Below are 21,898 nucleotides of genomic sequence, written 5' to 3' on the forward strand. Positions count from 1 at the left end.
GACAAAAGTTTATTTTTATTTGAAAACAAACAATATCCTGGCTTTGACATGGCAAAAGTCTGCTATTTTGGTGGCTTTTATTTTTTTTTTAAACCTGAGCAAGTTTCATGGAACAGGGGGACAAAGGGAAGGCATTGCCCTGTGCTTCGCTCTCATCACAGCATCTGATGGTCTTTGAATTACTAAACCTCTGAATCACTGCAAGTGAATGCAGCTCCAAAATCTACATCCAGGATGTAGTTAGTTAGCTACCATTGGCAAAGTGAGCTGGCTGAGAACACCTTGCTCCAGTAACATGGCTGTTGGCATTTCTCAGGTTAAGTGTTCATTGCTGCCAGTAAGGAAATCAATGCTGACTCCTGTCATAAAGGAGTTATAAATGTAAAATGCAGTTTGGTCCAAAAAGCAAATGAGTTGTGGACCTGCTATGCCTTGCTTAAATGTGTGGTCATTGAAGGAGGGCAGAGTAAGGCCATATTAAACACATCAGTGGGGGGAACCAGCTGATGGCCCCAACAACAACCACAGGACTCAAACCATCGGTTTTCCCCATCATCCTGCAACAAAGCTTCATCCAGCTCCACAGGGTGACATTTCCAATTGAACTAAAACTATTCTGCTCATTTAGTGCTTCTCCCCATTTTTAACAAGAGGCCCCAGCAGTGCTGGAGAAGGCACTACAAGACCTGGGCTGGGCAATGCCAGTTCCCTCAGCAGACAAGAGTTTGCTAAGAGACCTCTGGCCATCCCATGCTCATTTAGGTGCAGAGCCTCTCTCTGCATCAGCTCTTGTTACACTTTTGAAAAAAATACATGCAAGTAACAGACCCATGGCAAAAAGAGGACACCATCAGGGGTGTGCCTGGCTGGTCCCAGAGCTGGTACTAACCAAGGGCTCTGGCCTGGGCTGTCTTTTCAGACATGACACCATCAAAAGCTGACTCAGTTTTCAGGTTTTCTTTCCTCTTTGGCCAAGGAATTAGGGTTTAAGAACAGAATTAACTAAACAGTGACTCCTTTTTGCTCTGTAACACCCCTCCTCTCCCGTCAGTTGGCCCTACAGGTACTGGCCCACAAGTTTGTCAGTTGTGGCTGCTGCAGCTCCCTTCACACCCAAATCCTTAGTGGTGGGGTGGCCACAGCAGATTTGGCCTTTGCCATCCTCCCACCATCCTCCTCCACTTTACCATCTTTGAAGCATAGTGGAATTTGACCAAAACAAAAGAAAAGAGCAGCCTTTGGGGAGAAGTGCTCTGCTTTAAAATTTTTTTCCCGGTATTTTTTTAATTGCTCCTGTTTCATGTGTTGTACTTGCACAAGACTGCATGTCATGGGCCCTGGAGCAGCGGCTAAAAACAGGCCTTACATGAAAAATTGGAATAAACCCTCAAACTTAGCTCTTAGTTAAAAGTGAAAGTTAGAAACCAGTGAGCAGCATTTGATCAAGATAAGAGTGTTGTGGGGGCAAGCAGGGGACACGGGAAGTTGAAAGGGGCCATCCTGATCTAAGGACAGTCCCTGCCAAACTATATGCTTATGTCCTTTTAGGGGAGTAAAAATCCCGAGAGAGCTCTTTCTTCTCTAAACTTCTGAATGATCTGTTAGCCAGGTTTGTTGAAATTTAAATATTTTTACAATAAACTAGAATAACAAGCGAGTCAGTTGTCTCCAATAACTTGGTGTTTTTCCACTTCAGAAGATTTTCTGACAGCATGAAAAGAAACACTCCAGTCAAACACGAGCTGATCTGTATGTGATTCCGATCCGCATCAGAGGCTGCCCTGCCATCACTCCACAATCTGGGATCTGCGGTAGCAGAACAGAACTTCACCCACCCTTTGTGGAGGTTGTCTGTCCCTAATTTAAAACACCTCTTAGCTGGTCTTTTAACCCTTTCAGTACATCAGTGCACACCAAGAGCTTTCAGCGACACGTGTTATTTGCACACTTGGAAAGAAAGGCAATTCTTTAGAGCAGAAAGGCAAAGGTCTCAGTACCTGTGGCCCTTCCATGCTTCCCTCTCTCTCACACCTCTGTGCAGGTGCAGATCTCCACTTCTCCCCAGACACCCTGCCCCTGTCACAATACCACTCCCAGGACATGGGTGCTCACAGCTCTGCTAAATCAGTTAGAGGACAACACAGCTGGGTTTAAACAAACTAAATTTCACAACAGACAGACAAGATATATATGGAAAAGTTGTTATTATTTTCAAAATTTTTATGAACATCAACTTTCATTTGAGAGCTTTGGGGGGGGGGGGGGGGAGGAGCAGAGTGGGAGGGAACAGCAGGTCAGCTATCTGCAGGAGTAACCCCAGTTTTCCAAGCAGCTCTAGTCTGGGACACTTGGTGCCTGCAGGCCTGGGTGCCCAGTTTGCCCCAGTCACTGAAGGCGCTGGTGAACCTTGTTCTTGCAGAGTAACCTAGTGAGAGCCTGGTCACCACAGATCCCCAGGGGCTGGGCTACAGAAGCAGTGAGACTTGCAAGCCCTTCAGCTCTCTTGAGGTAGGAGGAAAACTGTGTTTCTGTTGGCTACACTGCCTCTCCCGCAGGATGTGCGACTCGGCCTCCCAGAGGGCCCGAATGGCTGCAGCAGAGGGGGTGTAGGAAGGAAGCTGAGTAGGAGCCTTGAAATGCCAGTGGTTTCTGCAAAGATATTTCTGTGACCTCTGTTTGGTAGATCAGCGGTTTTGGGATGTCAGGTTACAGCAATGCAACGTGGTAACAACAGGCACATGAAGGGAGGCCAGCGAATTGGCACTGTCAGAAAAGAAATCTTTCGTAAGGGTCCTGTCTGCCTGTCCATGTTGACAGGATCAGACCTCTTATGGCTACTGGGACTTACCTACAGGAGCAAAGCCTGTGAGACCAAATCCAGTGTGGGTCACTTGGCATCACTTCCTACTTCCATGAGTCAAGTAGCTGTATGCCACTGTGAAATAAAGACTGCAGCCAAGCGTTTAAAGTTAAATATCTTATAAACTATACACATATGTCATCCTGAGATAGTGCCTGTAACAAGTCCCAAGGTAGATAAGCTTCCTGAGCCCAGAGGTCCTCACGCTGCGTGAGCGCATTGTTGTCCTGTTTTGGCAGGCTCCTGGCCTCTCTCGGAGCATGCTGCACTTCCTAATGCTCTTTTTTTTTTTTGGGGTGGGTCTAGTAAAACAATCAGATTGACGACTGCTACCAGCAATTCCAATGGCATTTCTTCTGCCGCTCAGATGAAAGCATTCTTGATCCTTTGCCAGTTCTCTCAAGGCTTGCAGAAACAGGCTCACAGCTTCCCTTTCTATTTTTTGGCCAGCCAAGAGCTGTGTGGCTGCAGCCTCCTGCTAGAAGAGCAGCTGTGCTGTGCCGAAGACACTTCTCATGACAGGGGAGAAAACATCAGTAGGAATCAGACAGAAAAGCGACAAGTATGAGCCACAATGGAGGGAAGAAGCTTAATACAATGCCCGTCATCCAGAGGGTCAAAGACCATGCGTTCCAGTCGCATGGGTACATAGTCCTGTTCCGAATTCTGACAGCATCAGCTCACAGTCAGACCTTTTAAACTCAGGAGAAAAATATTTTTCAAAATTCTCTTTGCTTAAGCACTATATATTCAAAAAGTTCTTTTTATTGTTTCAGTATTTTAGCCCTTAGTTGATTAGTCACCAAAACCTGTCAGATGCCCGCTGCCATAAAAGCACTCCGAGCACCTCCAGCATTTGTAGGAATATCAAAAAATAGCTTTAGCAACTAGGAATTATGCAACAGAAGGAGAAGGCAGGACGAACTAGATTAATGCAAGTTGTAGTGGATTTGTTAACGTTAAGTGTATGACTCGTTGCAGAATCATGCCAGAAAATGGTACCATGTAGCTTACTGGTAAGGGCAGTAAAAAGGCTAATGCATTACTTGAGTCATCAGTGAACCACTCGCTCACTCAACATACTATTTCCAGCTGAAATCAAAAGTTTCCAGTAAAAATGCCTCTACACACTGTAAGCATCTTACAACTCCCTCTTCCTTTGAGCTCTACAGTGATAGCTGCTTCATTAACATCGTGGTTCCAGTGCAAAAAAACCCCTCCAGATCCCAGATCTTCTTCCTTTACACTTTTGATTGTCTTTCATCTGTCCATTCCTGCTTAGTGTTCTGTAAAGCTTGAGTCTTCTGTTCATCTACCTGGACATAGTCCACTCTCTGTTCCTCAGACAGAAAAGGTTTCTGTGGGACAGAGAGGAAAAAACCAATGTATTAATTTTCAGGTTGCAAAGGGGTGCTAGTGAAACTTAGCTTGATTTTCTGTTTTCCCTTTCCCTCATTCCTTGATTGCTTCACTTCACCTTGAAGCTCACAGTGACATCAGCTGACAAAAGCATTGCTCTGCAGCCTGCTTTAGCTATAATTGTCCATCTGTCACCCTGTCACTCAGCCCAGCAAAGCAAGCGAGTGAAACGTGCTGTGCTGGCTATTTCCATGCAGATAATCATTCTCTCCTCATCTGAGTGATCCTGCTGCAGGGATAACCTAACTGATTTTAGATACAGGGAGGGTTTAAATGAGAAAGCTTAAGAGTCTTTTGCATCTGGGAGTATTGGCTGATGGGGAAAATGATACACAGGACATAATGACAACAGTTCATTGCTTTGCAGTGGGACCTACCCACCCCCTGGGCAGGTTAGAAGTTCTTTGGAACAACAAATGTATTTTCTCAGCATTGCAAAGGAAATTGAAATGGTTTTGGTGATGCAAGAATAAAAATGCACATTTTGCCAGGTTATAAGAGATGGTACAGTTTTACCCCATGAATTTATCATGGGCTGCAAACTTGTTACTGCAAAGAGATTTTGGGGAAAACTAGCAGGAAAGGCTTTGTGGAGACTTTATAAGAATGAAGGAGCATGCAGAGATCCTGCAAGCATCAACCAGCTTGCCCACAAGCCCTCATGGCTGTACATCCCAGTGCAGTCCCATGCCCTGTGCCGAGCTCGTGTTAATGACATCCCCATGAGTCACACGAAGGACACCTTGGCAGCATCCTAAACATGCTTTTATTATATTAATCTTGAGCCTGGCACAAATACAGTCAGCTGGAAACACGACTGGCTTCATCCTGGCACTTTGGGCACCTAGCAGAATGCAACCCTGGGTCCCCATTTCCTCCCAGCAGACAAAAAGACAGGAGGCTGTGGGGTTTTTCAGATGACTCGTACCTTCTGCACAGGGGATGGGGAAGCAGAGTTAAAATCCAGTGCTAAGTAATCAAGGTTAGATTTCCTTGTCCATGGAAAAGCACCACTGTATGGAGATGTGGCCTGTCTGTGTTCCTGTCAGGAAAGAAGAGAAACTTTTAATGCTCTTAATACATGATCCTAGAAGGAAACAGGATCACAACTGTGAGCTGGGAGATTGGCCTGGCAGAATGTGAGTGAGAACAGTCAGGACTCACATAATTTTCTATGCCAAAGGTGCCTTTGGTTACTAACCACAGCATAACACTGATAATTGTGCGATGGCATAAAGAAACTGTGAGAGCCTTTTTCTCCTGGTAATTCTGGCAAAACAAACAAAACAGGCTGATTTACACTAAATTTTATCAAGAAGGACTTGTGCCCAGCTTCTCAATCCAAGCCCTTGGAAGGCTCAGATTTGCAGGGTGTCCTCGTAAACATCATCATTTAAAGAATTTGAAGAAATTGTGAAAATTCTGCTCAAATCTAGAAACTGAAAATTAAACTCATAAAATCACAGATAACCACAAACATATGACAGGTTTTTCTTGACTAGAAAAATCAAATGGGGAATGGTTACAACTGGAACTGCCCTCTTGAACAGATTTCAGTCTGGCAGAGATGTGGGTTAAAATCTGAAACTATGGTTCATGGAGACTGTGGTCAGTTTTGCAAAATATTTTTATAGTTATTGGTATTGGGCTTTGGCTATGGAGCCAGATCTGTAGACATTGGCTCAGATGAATGGATTTGAGATCCATTTCCACCTAAAATTCAAAGAAAAACAAGATTCTGGTCTTTTGCAAGATATGGCTAAAGAGTAAACGAAGAAAAGGAAGCCACAAAGCCAGATGTTCTTCTTTCATGGGATGGGAAGTGGGGTTAGTGCCACCAGCCAAAGCAGAAGCAATAAGAGGCTTTAATGGGAGTTCTGTTTCTGCACAATATTTGGTGTGTTTCTTTAGGAAGTGCACTAACGGCTTTCTGTTATTTCCTAGGAGATTTTGCAAGGCACACTTTAGAAGGTGAAAAGATTTAATTTTCCTTTGTCTTAATGAGTTCTCATGTAAATATGGCTGATCCCTGTGATCTCTTGGAACTGCTCAGCAACATTCGTGGGCGAACAGCTGAGTTCTGCAGAGCAGGAAAAGGGCTTCCCTTATCTCTCTGTAAATTGGTCCCAGTGTCTGTGGTTTAAAACCATTTCATCATTTGCAAAAAAAGAAAAACCAAACCAGAAGGCAAAGGACAAACCTCCTCAACGTTTTTTCTTAGAAAACAAACTTCTGCATTCTCCATCAATGTGACAGAGCAGAATAAAGCAAAGGATGGCTGTGTGAAAATGAAGATTACCATATGAATGTAACTTTCTTCCTCTTCTCCGGAAACTGAATTGGCAAATATTCTTGCTGAATTAATACCGTCTCTTTCTGGTGAGATAAAGCTCATTCGATTGCTATGAAGAAAAACACAGGAGAGGTTAAGGAAGCATCTTACAGATGCACTGAAATGAAGCCAAAGCCTGACACAGTCCATATGGTGAATAAACTCACACTAAGGCTGCAGCCTTTATGGAGAGGATGTCCAAAGCCACTCCTTAGTTCTAGAAACAGTGTGCTGTATCGGTGAGTGATTCTTTTTACTTTTTTCTCTGGGATTTATGAAAGTTTGCTATCTGCTGTGACAGAAGGTATAAGACATTGAAGCAATTCTCCATCAAGGGGCACAGAGATATCTATCTATCATTCATTTGGGTAATAATGGAGGCAGTTACTTGGCTGTGCAGGTATCCACATTTTGGAGACTGATGTGAATTAATCAGCTACTGGAGGTACATGCAAACAAACTTGTCTGGCTTTGCACACAGTGTCAACACATGCCACCCGTGCTGTGGAGATGGCTAGCTCAGCCCTTGCACAAGGAAATCTCTCCCATGAACACAACTCTCAGAGGTGCATGGTGACTAAATTACCACAGGTGAGCACAACGGGCTTGGTTAATAGGAAATTAGATGGCCTTTCTGTGCAGCAGGAACAGCGTAATTCCTTGCACTGTATTAGTTCGGGCATAACTTCTTTTTTATTTTTGTTAGTGTAAAACATGCAAACTCACCCCAAGCTCATTATCCTTCAGGACTCTGCACTCTGTCAGCACTGATTAACCTCAGTGCTCTGGCAGGGGTGCTTGGGAGGCTTTCCCCAACAGGCAGTGCCAAAGGGCTTAAGCAGCCTTGGACTGGATGCGAGAGAGGGCTCTGCAACTGAGAAACTTTCCACCTTGTGTCTCTTTTGCCCTTCACATGACATCCTGAAGTGGGGGAGTGGAAATGCCCTGTCTGGCACTCATGCCAGCAAAACCTCACATTTTCTGGAGTGCCTGGGCTGTAGAGAGGAGGTTGATGGGAATTTCTGGCTTTTGCATGCACACTTCAGCACAGCTGCCTTTCTTTTTGTGCCAAGACTCCCCCAGCCAGCAGGCTGCAGTCCTCCCCTGCTCACAAGTTCCCTGGAGATGAGTCTTCTGCTGCCCTTGGAGCCCAACAGTATCATCTCTTCGCACTACCTGGGCTTTGGGATCAAAAGCATTTGTTTTACCAACAACTAATCTCTAGTGACAAAAGGTCACACCAACAGTTCAAGTCTGGATTGCTGTGTGGCAGAGCAGAATTCTACACCCAGTCTACAATTCAGGCAGATCTTTATCTGATCTGGTTCTCCTTTGCTATATTAATTTTCAGGTGCAAAAATGGCTCTATCATAGTTTAGGCATGCCAAGGTTTTAGCCATCAGAGCAGCCACACCAGAGTGCAGACCAGCTCCAGGCTGTTCAAAAGGAACCTTCAAAACATGATGCTGAATTCTCTGGAGCTGCCCATTGTGAAAGGGAGGCCTGCTTTTTAGAGACAGCAAAAGCCTGGGGGGGGGTACTGAAATGAACCCTGAGGAATTTGTGTTTGTGGACTTTGGCAGGAAACTTTCTTGTGGGGTGGGATAAGTAATTTTTAACTCTATTCCACACTAATGCTCAGAAGATTGGAATGGCAGGTTTCTTGTTGACTTACTAAGGCACAGTCCACATCCTGGTCACAGCAGCATGCTCCCGGATTGTGGAGAGGTTCCTCAAGTCCAGAGGAGGTGGTCGTGCTGTAAGTAAATACAAAAGGAACTATGTTTTCAATGAAAAAAACAGACAGTTTAGAAAAATGCAGTTTTATATTAACAGAAAGAAACTAACAGAGTATTTCACAGAACATAGCCAAGTCAGAAATCAGTAACAAATGACCTCTTTGGTCAGTGCTGGAAAGCAAAGTCCCCCAACCACCCTAAAATAACAGAATAAATATAGTGGGCATAAAGATGCCCACAAGATCCATATGCTTGCCCCAAATATGCTCTGCATATGCTGCCTTGGAGAGGCTGTTCAGCCTACAGGTTGTAACAGGTTTTGGTTTCTGTTCTAAACAAAAAGGTCCTATACATGGGGATCAGGATCATTCCTGTCACCAGTCAAGGTACACGTGCCCAGCATTCTCAAAACCCTTTTAAGAAAGGATATGAGTTTGCTTTTCTTCATGGCAATGGCCTAAATGTCTGTCCCCACTTTACAGTAGCACTGCCTGAACCAATTTCTGAGTAACTCTGGCTCTGCAACCCTAAGAGCTTTACTATAGGCTAGGTTTAGGCAATTTCTCCACTTCAAAGCTGGATTTTGTCCCCAGTATATTCTCTAGAAGTGCCACCTAGATTTTGGACATGCCACGAAAACCAGGAGTGGAAAATTACCATCAGCAAAAGCATCTGCAGAAAATTCCTAATTAAACTAAGACAGCTGTGCCTACCCCACAGAGGTTTAACCAACAGCCTACACATCAAGTTTGACTACTTGAGTGTTTGGATGTCCCATTCCTGGCAGGCCAGAGAGCTGGTGAGACAGGAGCACGTGTACTTCAGAGTGGCCAGGATTTAGTCTGCTGTCTCTCCCAGGCGATGTCCCTTTGCAGTCCCAGTGGGAAGCCGGGCACTGTGCTTATGCAGCCACCTGGGCTTTGACTGCAAAAGCAGCCATGGAAGCTCTCCCTCCGCTCACAAACCACCCTGCAGGCACATCCCAGGCTACAGTGCTCTAAGTCACTCACGCTGCATTTCAGCCCATCCTCTAGAGGGGGAATTCCTTTAAGACATGCCTAGGACACTGTCACAGGAGGTCACCCGTGTCCCCACCGTCAGGACCCCCCGGCTTTGCACTTTAGTTCTGCGCTTACACTTCCTGCGAGGCTTGAGGTCTCGGTTCACTGGAGGGGGCTCCACGTCCGAGGGAAGCTCAGGCAACGGGCTGGTGAGTTTTTCAGTGCTGACGACAGGGAAGGTGAAGGTGGCTGAGCCAGGGCTCATGGGGATGTAGCCGTCGGGGGAGCAGTCGGAGCCGGGCGCGGAGGGAGAGGTGCTGGGGCGCATGGGCACGTAGCTGTCCTCAGAGCTGTCCGCGGCCGGCGAGCACAGCGGCGAGAACCGGCACGGCTGCACGGGCACGGGGGAGAAAGAGAAACAGGGCCATTAATGCACAGGCAGCCCCCTCCAGGCCGGCAGCTGCTGCGAGCTGGGAACACGCCTGAGCCGAGCCCAGGCCGGGACTGTGCTGACGGGGCCTTTCAGAGAGGCGCAAGATGGAGCGACAAGAGACAAACGCAAAAGTTCAGATGAACGCTCCAGCTCTGGAGCAGTCCACTCTGCGCTTCGCAGGTCACTGCTGGAAACTGGAACCAAACTTATTGGTGACTTTATTGGTTAAATCCTCCAACTTCAGCGAGGCTGCACTTGCCCCTCACAGCAGTAATTCCGACCTATAAAATGAGGGAGGATCCTTAATACAAAAAAAAAAAAAAAGTCTGAAAGGAGAACATCTGATGAAGGAGATTTTGGCAAATGTGGAAGCCGAGAGAGCAGACACAGACCTACAGCTCACTTCTGATCACTGAGAATTAGCATTAGAAAATAATTTAATCCAGGTTAGTGCTGAGAGGGAGTGATTACAATCCTTGGAAGCTTTCAAAAGGGAGAAAAATGTAAGTTGCCCAACACCAGCAAGGATCTCCCACATGACACAGTATGCAGCACCAGGCAGAAGACTGGCTATGTGATATGAGATGGTGCTGCATGGAACTGTGTCTGTCAAAGGCTGAGGCAGGAAGCTGTGGACTGATAGAGCCCTCAATCACAGGCACTTTGAGAGCAGACTCTGCTTTCCTGTGTCCTAAAGAAGAGAGATCCCTCAGGACCATGAAGTGATAGGCTTCTTTAGACCCCTTTTTCAAGGGATAAGCCATTTGTTCTGGTGCTCTTGGTTTAATTCTTGAGGCCACCAGTAACCTTTTCCATAACAGACCCAGCTTCATCTACTTTAAAAACAGGATGCTCAGTATTGAGGCCTCTCCCTCCTTCTTCTCTCAAAGGCTGCCTGAGGCCACAAAGCAGCTGTCCAGAAGCTGCCCAAAGCCAGGCACTTTCCCCATTTTTTTAATTCTTCTGCTGAACAGAGGAGAGGAATGATTGAATATCAGCATGTGAAATTATTCACTCTGAAGTTTATGTGCCAGTGTTTCAAATTTGTGCAAGCAGAGTACTTACCAAATTCAAGCTAAGCCTCTTATCTCGACTTCTTAAGGAACTGCCTTCCATGTCTGCTGCAAGGAAAAAAAAGTGATTAAAAATGGGATAAGGCAGTGCAACCTTACAGAGATAATTCCAGAGTAAAACATATGCCTCTAAAATAATTAGAGTTTTATAAAGATTCCATAACTCCTAAATGAGGAAATCCAATGACACTTAAGACCAGATCCAACTCAGTAGCATTTCAAGAGTGATTACATCTATTTTAAGTATGATGAAACCAAGGAACCTGTTCATGTATAATCCAGCTGTAATTTATGCTTCCTATACCACAAGCAGTTGGGGAGAAAGACTGGTGTGGGAGCAAGCAAACAAAAATTTAAATGCAGCTCCTGCTCTAGTCGTTCTCTGTTTTCCCATCTGTCAAATTGGGGAAATTATATGAAAAGGGGCTATTATAGAGAATGTTATTTCATTATTTCTTGAAAGTTTATTTAGGAGCTTTTTAAGGTGCCAGGGAAGCAACAGTTATTGTACAGAAAATGGTGCGTGGGGGAACTTAATGGTAGGAGAAAAATTCTTTGCTTTGTCTTCCAGAAGTGCTGATGTGGTGCAAGTGGCTCAAGGTGATGGGAAATGAACAGCCAGAGACACAATCACCAGTCTCTACATCTCCTTGTGCCGGTGGGCCTTTGTCTTGGTGTAGGTCAATTTTATTTTCCCAGCAAAAGCCAAAAAAACCCCAAAATCCAGCATTCAGCGCATAGAAGATCAGCTGTGGGAGATGCTTACAACCACCATCCTTTTCTGAAAAGGGATTTTCTGTGCAGAAAATGGCTTTTCTATGGGAATGCCTTAAATCCCTGCAACCATGCTAATCCATTCCCCACTCCTATGGTGGAGATGTCAGTACTGCAACTGGGGGCGTTTTTGGTGATACCAGCAAAAAAGGCCAAACAAGAACAAAACAATTCTGTTAGTGCAGATACATGTTCAGATAGACACAGTCACTGTCCTGGGACAGCTACATTCATTTATTGTTTTGGCAAAAAGACATTGAGGCACCAGGCTGTGGCAGATGCCAGGATACAGGTGCCTTACAGCTCATCCTCCTTCCCAGCACTTCCACCAGCATACGCTGTCTTTGCCCTGGACTAATTACATCTGTGCACCTTTTGCAGGTTGGCAGGGCAAAAAATTAAGTTAATAATTTGAATGCATTCACTGGGAAAGCTGCCGAGGAACTGCTGCTTTCTCCCTGTTTCTTTTTCTGATCTTTCTTGTTAAACACATTTTAATTCAGAGTTTAACCCTTCAAATCGTTTCAGCTGCACTTAGGGTAAGAAAAAGTGGCAGCACTTATTAATTCATTGCTGCCCCCGTCAGGCAGAGACAATCCTGCAGCACAGGGGCATAACATGACATTTGGCCACTTAATCCTCTTACAAATGTTTTGGTGTAAATTGGGTTGGAGGAACATGAACCAGATGTGTTGGAAAAGAACATGTGCAGAAGCAAGAGCAGCGCCTTTCAGGGAGGAACCAAATGTAGCTGATAATTAAGAATAGCAATTCCAACCAAATGGGTGTTTCTCCAGAAACCTTCCAAGAATTATCTGTACACTGATAAACAGGCTGAGCAGAGAGCTCCTTGCTTTAGCTTCTGAGCTTTAAGAGCAAGATCTAACAGCCCCACACACTGTCTGGCCATTCAAACTGCAGGAGTCTAAAGGATGCTTGTCCTTAAAAACTTATATTCTTTCCCTCATCAAAAATGAAGGTTTTCACATCACTACAATATACTTGATGATTTCCACCCAGGTATTCTAGCTGCCTCCCTCTGTTCTGTGGCTCCATGTAATAAAGCTTTCTCATACTGCATATGCTAGTTTTTGACACCATGACATTCTGGGTTTTGACTGCTACTCTTGTTTGTGATGATGGGGTTTCAGGAGTGAGTGGAAAAGCCAGCTCAGCTCAGAGCAGAGTCTGCTTTGCAGCCTCGCCTTGCTCTGTAGCAGCAGGTTTTCAGACTGCCCTGACTGAAGTGCAAGGACAGAGTGGGATTTGTTCAAGGACACGCAGAGTCCCTGGTTCAACTGGGATTACGTCCCATCCCCAGCGTCTCCCTGACTTCCTGGTCTTTAAGCTGTGAAAAGACACGCAGGTCTCATAGAACAGACTGGGTGTAACAAAGCAGCACAGCTCCAGAGGCATTTCCCACATGTAAGCCCACACTTTGACCTGTATAAACAGAGTTTGGCATTACCCAGTTCAGTGCCTGACTTCTCATTTTGGTTTTTCTACTGCTTTCTCTTCGGAGGAGGGAGGGGGAAAAGTAGCAAGGCATGTGGCACCCTGAAGGGATCAGAGCCGAATTGCTGCCCATGTGTACACATACTGAAAGGCTTCTACAGAGCAGGAGCTGAACCTGAGGAGCAGGCCTGAATCCTGCTTGCTAATTCATTTGAAAGCAGCGTTTTGTGTTACTTTGGGTGGTGTGTGATTTCAAAGAGGACAGAGAGGCACAACTGGAAGTCAAAACCACTCTGTGCGTGTGGGCAGCTCCATCCCTCACATTGGTGCTTTGCTGGCTCTTGGAAGTGCACTCACCTTTCCAGTTCCTCATGTTGTCTAAGCTGGATAAGGAGATCCTCCTGGGCACCAGAGTGACCTGAGCCCGGCAGATCCCTGCGTGTCCGTTCTGGAGGGCCCCGCCACCCACCTCGTCCCCCCTCCTGTCAGAGAAGTGGGTGGGCTTGGGCGGCCGCGGCGGGGGCGTGTTGGACAGCACATCCAGCTGCGTTACACCGTAGGGCAGCGCCTTCTGGCTCTTGTCAATCTGAAACGTTGGTGTCAGCGGCGTCCCCAGCAGTGGAGAAGAGGAGGAAAAATCACTGGATGGCCCGCTAATGTCTATGTTCCTGGACACAATGCTGGGATTTGCCAATGGGGCTCCGTCCTGGTGCACAGTGCCAGCACTAGTCGGCTGTACAAGGTACAAGGAGGGCTGGGATTGCAAGGAGTCAACAAAAACATCGTCTGATGATGTTTGCTCCAGAGATCTGTCTGAATTTGACCAGCTGTCACACCTGCAAAGAGACAGAGGTCAGAACCTGAGCTTTCCTTTTCTCTCCGCTGTAAGAACAGAGCAAACAAAAAACCCAACCCCACAGTTTGGGACAAGATCTGTCCCTTCCCTCTGAGCTGCACTGGAGGCTGGGGCACTTTGTGGAACACCTTGGGCAACAGCAGGTGTCTGGAAGGAGGCTGTGTGTGAGATCCTCAGCCAGCCAGCCACCCACCCTGGAAAGGGACAGGACCAACATATGAAGCTCAACCACTAATCTGTGCTATGAAAAGCACCCTGTAAATTGGATTAGGCTGGTGGTCCCCTCTTGTGCTTGGGAGCCAGCCCTGAGTGGCAGGGCTCCTGGGACTGTGTGCCCCAGTTTCACCCCTGGACACGCAGAGGGTGGCTCCAGCCCGACACATCTGGCAGACCCCAGACTCACCTGTTGTGGCTGAGCTTGCCCGACTCGCAGTTGGAGAGGAAGAGGTAGTCGGGGAGGAAGACTGACTCGGACTCGCTGGGGGTCTCCTCGGCGGCAGCGTCGGCAGCAGCGTGGTCCACTGAGAAGGAGGGGTCGGCGATGCGGGAGGTGTGGGTGGAGGCGGCCGGTGAGGGCTGTGGGGACGAGGTCGTGTGAGACAGGCTCTCCACAGAACCTGCAATGGACACGGATGGCCCGGCTGAGGGACAGCTCTGACTTGCCCTGGCCCTCTGCCCATCCTGGCTGTCACCACCTTGCTTTTGCACCAGGGATGTTTTACCCCAGAGCGGCACTGAGTCAAGGCAAACACTGGTTCTGGGGAGAGGGGAGCCTGATTTTGCTCCCCCTGCCCCGGCTGTCAAAGTCCTCCAGGCTGCAGAAAGTGCAGACCCCCTTGCTCTGGGGTCCCTCTCTCCTGCAGGGACGAGGCATCCCTCCTGTAGCCAGCGATGAAGAACAGACTCTGCCGAAGAAAGAGCTGAGGCACAGCAGCCTGTTTTATCAAGTTTTTTTTAGTATCTAATGCAAATAATTAATTATTCATCTCCAACACTTCAAATTAATGGTGACAAGGAAAGGGATTGATTTCTTCCCACTTTCTAGATCTCGGTGGACAAAACTGAGCTTTCCAGCTTGTGGAGTAGCCAGACAAGCCCTGAACTTGTCTGCAAGCTCTTTATGCCTCTCTCGGCTCGACATCAAGCCACAAGGGCTGTGGTGTGGCCATTGCTGGAGGCTTCTTGGCTGTGCTGAGAAAAGTGACACTACTCTTCTGGAGGCCACAAGGCACAGGGGAGCCTGTGCCCAGTGACACCTTCTCTGGGCATAACACTCCAATGTCCCCAGCACAGAGTGGGATGGCAGGATGGCAGTGGGACAGGAGCGGGTCTGGGCTGCAGGCAGTGGGGCTGGCCCAGAGCTGGCTGCCTGCTCACACCACCAAGGCCACCCTTCAGTGGCAGCGTGTGGCCAAGACACTCAGACCCATCTGGCCTGAGCACTGCCTGGCAGCAGAGAAGTCTGGTTCTGTTCCTCTCCCAACCTCTGTCTCTGCTAGAGAGCTGGGCAGAAGGGAAGAAGGAGTGATGGCTGAGCCACACAGAATCTAGCTAAACAAAGCTTTTGGGGCATTTCAACTCAAAAAATCAAGGGCAAGTTGGACCTCCCACAATGAGCATCTGTGGAGTGGGAGGGGTGTCTTTACAGAGCAGCTCCCCAAAAGCATCTGCTCCTGGCAGTAAGCTCAAACAGTGCCACCAAGAGTCCTCAGTTAGAGAAAGTGATTTTTCTAATGAAGTTTCAGGTTGCTGCATGGCAGTTCCCTCACCAGAGCTGTGTGGGGATGGAGCAGCATTCACTGGGTGCTTGACACCTGCAGGGCTTGGCAGTGGGTGCCCATCTCTATGGCTCAGACACTGCCTGACTCAAAGCTGCAAAACCCTTCTTCAAAATGAAAAACCCCACAGCAAAAACAAACATAAGAAATCAGTGATTGCTGATAAAACTACACCGAGAATTAACATGCCTTCGAAGTGTAGCAAGATGGCAGATTTCTCTAATGCTGATATCCAGAACTTGATGGAAATGATGGGACCCAGCCCCTGACCAGCTGCATGCATCCTGTGGCCCAGATCATCTTCATCACTGTGTGATAAGGTCCTGAGACCCTCCAGCAGCTCCAATCTAGCCCCAACCTCAAAAGAGCCACAAGCCTTGGCACTGTACCAGGTTGCTGTAGTCACTTCTCAGCCCTGGAAGGTGCTGGGTGTACATACAAGCAGACCAGGAGGGATGGAGAGGGCTGCCAAGACTTGAGTGGTTAGACAGCACCATCACTAAGCACAAACAAAACCCCCTCAGGCACATGGTGCAGTTCTCGGGGCCATCCTGTACAGGACCAGGATCTTGGCTCAATGGTCCTTGCAAGTCCCTTCCAACTGAGGACAGTCTTTGATTCTACTGACCCAGGGTCCCCCGCTAGCCACAGCAGGCTTCACCCCTCATCTTTCTGATGGCAGTCAGAAGAAGAATAAACCAGCTGATCTTCCCTCCCTGCACTCTCCTACACCTCATCCCTTTGAACTTGGGAGGGAGCTGCCTCTTTTCTTCCTGTCTACCAGCATTGACTCCCTGCTGCTTCTTTCCATTAGCTTCGGAGGTCTGGGTGGTGGTGGGCCTCAGGTCAGCAAAACATATAAGAACATGCTTAAATTCAAGTTTAAGCAATGGATTTGCTTTAATTTTGAGCAGGTGCTTATAGCAGCAGGGTTTCAGCAGTAAGCATCTGGAAGGAATGGCTTTTACAGGGTTTCACATTTGCAAAGCAGAGCTGAGGGCTGCAGCCTTTCCATCTGAAAAATAACTTTTGTTCATCATGCTGGCTCAGACAGTAACTCTGCTTTCAAATCTTGGACTCTCAGAGCTGTCTTGCAGGCTGACAATGATCAAATATACACTGGACTAACTCCCTAGGGATCTCAGAAAAGCATGTTCACTTCACCATCTGACTACATTAAAAAAAACCCCAACAAACCAACAACTAAAACTGCCACAATGCATAAGAAAGAAATTAATGACATTCTGGGTTATTAACACAGAGAACGAACAGGCCTGAACTCCATCTGGTACTCACAGGGTTTAGCCATGGATTATCCCATCAGGAAAGGCTGTGAGCTGTAGACCACATGGCAATGGTTGTGAGCAGGAGGGAGGGATGGGGACAGCACAGACCTGCCCTTTTCTAACCTTCAGGGGCTCAGGGACCTGCAGCCAGCTCCTCACAGACTGTCCCTGTCCCTGCCAGCTCTGGCGGTAACCGAATCGCGTGCATTAAAACTGTACCACGACAGCAGCTGGGCAGAATAAATTATGCATGGCTACTTTCAACAGTGAGAACGCAGAGAATAGGCTTGGTGCCTGCCATCCCTTTTGCCAGAGAGACAGCAGGAGGCTTCAGCTGCCAAAATAACTGCTTTGGTGGCTACTAACCCAAAACATTTCTGCCCTGCAGTTGTGGGGAAGGTCACCACAGAGGCTGCACACCATCTTCCACAGTGACTTCTCCCATCAATGGAAGGGCCATTGCTTGGAGAAACAGAGGGCTTTTCCCTCCTGCTACAGACCCCAGTCCCCTCCCCAATAATTGTTCTGGTGCAACAGCAGTGCAGGGACACGGTGGAATAGGGGTGTTCTGCTCACATCAGTCACCTCCAAGGGTGCACTGACATATGAAGGAGGTAGAAATAATACTAGTAAGGTTTCCTAATCACACTGGTTAAACAACGTTCCCACTAGATTCTCCAATGAAAAGCTGTTACGTTGCATTGTACATAGGATCAACTGTGCCCCTGATGTCCCACAGTCACTTCATTTCATCCCCTCCCCTGCCCCAGACACTTGGGCCAAGCATCCTCTCAATCCCCTGCATGGCCATGGGTCCTGGGGGGCTGGGGAACGATGGCTCTGTTGGGAGATTTCACCAAAGATGGAAGCAGGACTTTGCATAGATATGGTAGGAAAACCAGGAGCAAGGCCTCTTCCTCTCTCCTCCAGCTGACTCCCTGAAGGTGCCAGCTCCCCTGTCATTTCCAGCACAGCCAGCAGCAGTTTCTTGTGGCAGCAGTGTGAGTGCTGCTGGCAAACCCTTCCCGACAGCCGTCCTCCCAGGTGCTTCCTGACATCTGCCTGGAACTGCCATGTCATCTCTGCCTCTCAGCTGTCCCCTCTCTTGTTGACTACAGAGCTGTGCTCACAGGAGCCACGACTTTCGTAACTTCGCTCCGCATCTGGCTGCCAACACCTCTGGTGTGGGGACCTGGCTGTTCATCCAGCTTTGCTGCTGGAAGGGACTAACTGGGAACAACAGGACAGTGTTTAAAGCTGAGTCACTGTGTACACCTGTGTGTGCACTTTGGGCATTAAGCAGAGAAAGAATCAGACTGTGTTTTGGTCTCAGAGTCAAAGCAAATTTTCAGTGACGCACAGATTAGGAGTGATATGACTCATATCAGGGACTAGTATTTTTTTAAAACAGTAGCATTCAAGTTAAAAAAGAATGTGGCATTTAATAGGGCTTTTCTCTTCTAATGTTAATTTTTAAGGGTAATTTATTTAAACCTACAGGCTCTTGGAGGATTTAGGAGATCCTGAAAAGCTGAAGCACTTAGCAACTCTTTGAAATGTGATGTGCAACTTGTGGAGCTTGCAGATTTAAATCAGAGGATCTGGATGTGCTTGACAGCCTGACCTGGATACACCCCAGACCTGAGCTCACCAGCAGGAGCTGCAGGATAAATAGAAGCTCTTAGGAGCTATTTGGCATTAGAGACACAGTAAGTGCATGTCTGGAGGCTTAGCTCACGCCATCGTTGATGGGGGCTGCAAGTTCAGGTGCCAGACTTCGTACTGAACCAAGGCAAATGCTCTGCTCTGCTGAACTTCTTGGGGGGTAATATCCACCTTGGAAAGTGTCCACTTTCCCAACTGGTGCTGCAAGAGCTGTCATTTCTCATCCATCAGAGCCTACACTGGCAATCTTTGCTGGGAGAGAAACACCAATGTGTAATACTCTTGAGTATTGTCCATGTGCAAGTCTTAAAAGCAATAGTTCACTGCACCAGCAAAACAGGACAGGCATTTCCCAGTATAAATGCACCCATCGTGGGACAGCCATTGTCTTAGCTCCTCTGGCACAGATCACATCCCCCATGAACATCCTCACACAGTGCCAGGAGAAGGCTGCCTGCACATTTGAGAGACAAAAATGATTTTTCTCTTTTCTGTTTTGCATGGAAGGGTTTACCTTAATTTCAGAGTAATTGGTAAAAGTATATCTAAAATAATCCTGCACCAGAAATAAAAATTCAAGAGCAATAACCCAGTGTCAACAACACTAGGAACTAGAACAGTAGGAGGGTGGTTACTGAATATCCCTAATTCCATCCAAGCTCCAAAGGGCGGTAGACTCCAACCCCTACCAGCCCTACTTTGAAATTTGTATTCATGGGCAGCTTGTACTGACACATAAAAATCTGTCAGCAAGTTTTCATGGTTTTTCTGAAGTGAATGGGAGAAGAACAGACATCACATTTGTAACAGGACCACTGCAGTGTTCTTCCCACTCCCATTTCCCTCAGAAGACACTACTCAAAAAAAGGCTAAGCAATGCCAGGAACCATGATAGAATGAAATAAAACTTTCCCATAGGCTTTTGTTTCCTATCAAGTTGCTAGGTAATGGTGCGGCCTTGCAGCACTTGCAGACACCAGCAGCTCTCTGAGTGCAGCAGCACAAAGACCATGGAAGGATAAACTGCCTGCCCACACTACATATCCCCAGACATATTACTGCCCTAGGTCTCGTGTCCCTCCATGGCCACCCTCTTCCACTCTTGCACTGCCTTTTATCACATTGAAAGGCTTCGTTCTGACTCACTTCCTCTGAAACTCTCAAATTGCTGCTGTATCTGCCCCTTGGAATTGTCAAGGGAAGGACAGATTGCTGTTATCTGAGCCCGATTGTCTCATTTAAAAGGTAAGTTAATGATGGTACAGGTCCTGACTTTAATTACTGGCTACATCCATCTTGCAGTGGTTAATTCTTGGCAGCTTTTCAAGAAATTCACTCTGCTGAGTATATACAGGTATAGGGCCTGGCAAAAGAGCTACCTTTATGCTTCACTGGCAGGACCATCTCTTAAGTCTAGACACACACTTCTAACACTTTCCTATCCTCTGCCTTTTCTTTATTTTCTCTTATTAACAGACTAAGGCAGCTTAGTGTTTCTGTCATTGATTTATGTACATGCATATACACCCAGGTCTGTGCACATTCCACATCCAGCAGAGCCTGAGAAAATGGGAGTTTTGCAGGATGCTTTCCTGGAACAGGTGTCTTACATTAAGCCAAACTAAATAAATACAGGACATGTAATGAAATAAACGGCCCCAGAAGATAACACTCAGTCAGCTTTTCACATAAACAGCACCTTTTCTTATTAAGGACCTGCTGTTTGCTCTAGCAGGAGTTGCTTCATCAAAGTGAGACCAAGCAGTCAGTGAGTATTTCCACCCTGCAGCAGTGAGGTCCCTGAGAACTTTCAGGTCAGAGTTTAGCAGCCTCTCAGTGCTGTGTGGAGCTATGGGAATCACACTCCACTTCCACCTGCCCAGCCCAGTCTGACAGCAAGGCCCATGCCTCCTGCACCCCTGGGTATTCTCCCAGCCTCCAAGATGAGTGTGATCCTACCTGTGCCATCTTCTAGGTGTCCAAAGTTACAGATCTGGCTGATATTGTGCACCCAGATCTGCATCTCCTCCTCGGTCTTGGCTACCAGGTAGAAGGTGCGGTAGGTGGTTCTCACGATGAAGACAAAGTTGTTCTGAAATTCCTTCTTGATGAAGTTGGGCCCCGAGTGCTTCAGCACTTCACATTCATTGAGGTCGATGATGCGGATGGGCTTTTTGGAGTGGTTGTTCCTGTAGTATTCCAGCACGTCCGGGTTCCCGCTCATGCGGCCCCTGCGCAGCACGAACCAGCGCTTCCGCCAGGCCTGCAAGGGCACAGACAGGGCCTTAGTGCCAGACACGTGCCCCAGCACCCAGCCCACACACAAGCACCAGGGTCTGAAAAACCCCTCAGCTCGTTGAATCCAGTTGTCAAGCCAGCACTGCCAAGCCCATCACTAAACCATGTCCCCTAACACCACATCTGCACGTTTTCTTAAGAATTCCAGGGATAGTGACTTCACCAGTTTGCTGGGCAGCCTGTTCCAATGCTTGACCACCCTTTCAGTGAAGAAATTTTTCCTAATGTCCAAACTAAACCTCCCCTGAAACAACCTGAGGCGATTTCCTCTTGTCCTCTCGCTCATTACCTAGGAGAAGAGCCCGACCCCCACCTGGCCACAACCTCATCTTAGGTAGTTCTGGAGTAATAAGGTCCTCCCTCATCCCCTCTTCTGTAGGTTGAACAACCTGAGTTCCTTCAGGTGCTCCTCACAGGACTTGTGCTCCATGCTTATTTTCTTTTAGGTTTTATAGCTGTTTTGATAAGCTGGCCAAATTGTGATTTTTATTTGGTACACTTACTATCAAGCTTGCATTTGAGATAGGAAAACAGGCAGAGGGTTGTTCCTTGGAGGTCAAGATGAGCAAGATTCTCCCTTCCCCTCACCCTGCCAACATGATGCAATCAAAATGATCCAATAGGTCACCACCTCATCCACAGAGAAGATAACACATTGTTCTTTGTAAAATGAAAATACCGAGAACTGTGCATACATGGAAACAAGTGCCTTTTGCCCAGCAAAGCCCAGGGCTCTAGATACCCTGTGCAGCTTCCCTCCTATGGTTTTCAGTGCTATTACAAAGCTTTTAATGAGCTGCCAATTACTTCTGAAAGCCCAAAACAAACCCTAAGGGAGTTGTAGTGCTAAAAATTAAACAGAAAACTTCAGCACCTTACAAAATGACGATTATTTACACAGGCATTGTCAACCTAAAACAAACCTGGCA

The 21,898-nt window shown here is 47.1% G+C and overlaps 1 protein-coding gene across 3 annotated transcripts in view; it reads right to left on the reverse strand.

The window, feature by feature from the left end:
* Window positions 1-2,688: 2,688 nt before the first annotated feature.
* The window catches only part of GAB3 (GRB2 associated binding protein 3), a 63,426-nt gene continuing 44,216 nt past the window's right edge, over window positions 2,689-21,898 (reverse strand). The window contains exons 2-11 of one of the 3 annotated variants that reach the window (XR_014226768.1): window positions 20,631-20,934; window positions 14,346-14,559; window positions 13,444-13,922; window positions 10,850-10,905; window positions 9,487-9,742; window positions 8,287-8,368; window positions 6,579-6,681; window positions 5,208-5,321; window positions 2,849-4,218; window positions 2,689-2,763 (exon numbers count right to left, since the gene is read on the reverse strand). Coding sequence is in view for 2 of the 3 variants with exons in the window: in XM_082289602.1 (XP_082145728.1) it covers window positions 4,102-4,218; window positions 5,208-5,321; window positions 6,579-6,681; window positions 8,287-8,368; window positions 9,487-9,742; window positions 10,850-10,905; window positions 13,444-13,922; window positions 14,346-14,559; window positions 20,631-20,934 (1,725 nt within the window). In the remaining variant the exon portion in view is untranslated. Of the gene's footprint in view, window positions 4,219-5,207; window positions 5,322-6,578; window positions 6,682-8,286; window positions 8,369-9,486; window positions 9,743-10,849; window positions 10,906-13,443; window positions 13,923-14,345; window positions 14,560-20,630; window positions 20,935-21,898 lie in introns of all 3 variants that reach the window. The other 2 variants (XM_082289603.1, XM_082289602.1) reach the window with 2 other exon arrangements.

Source organism: Coloeus monedula, assembly GCF_965178545.1.
Source record: "Coloeus monedula genome assembly, chromosome: 12".
Classification (NCBI taxonomy): domain Eukaryota; kingdom Metazoa; phylum Chordata; class Aves; order Passeriformes; family Corvidae; genus Coloeus; species Coloeus monedula.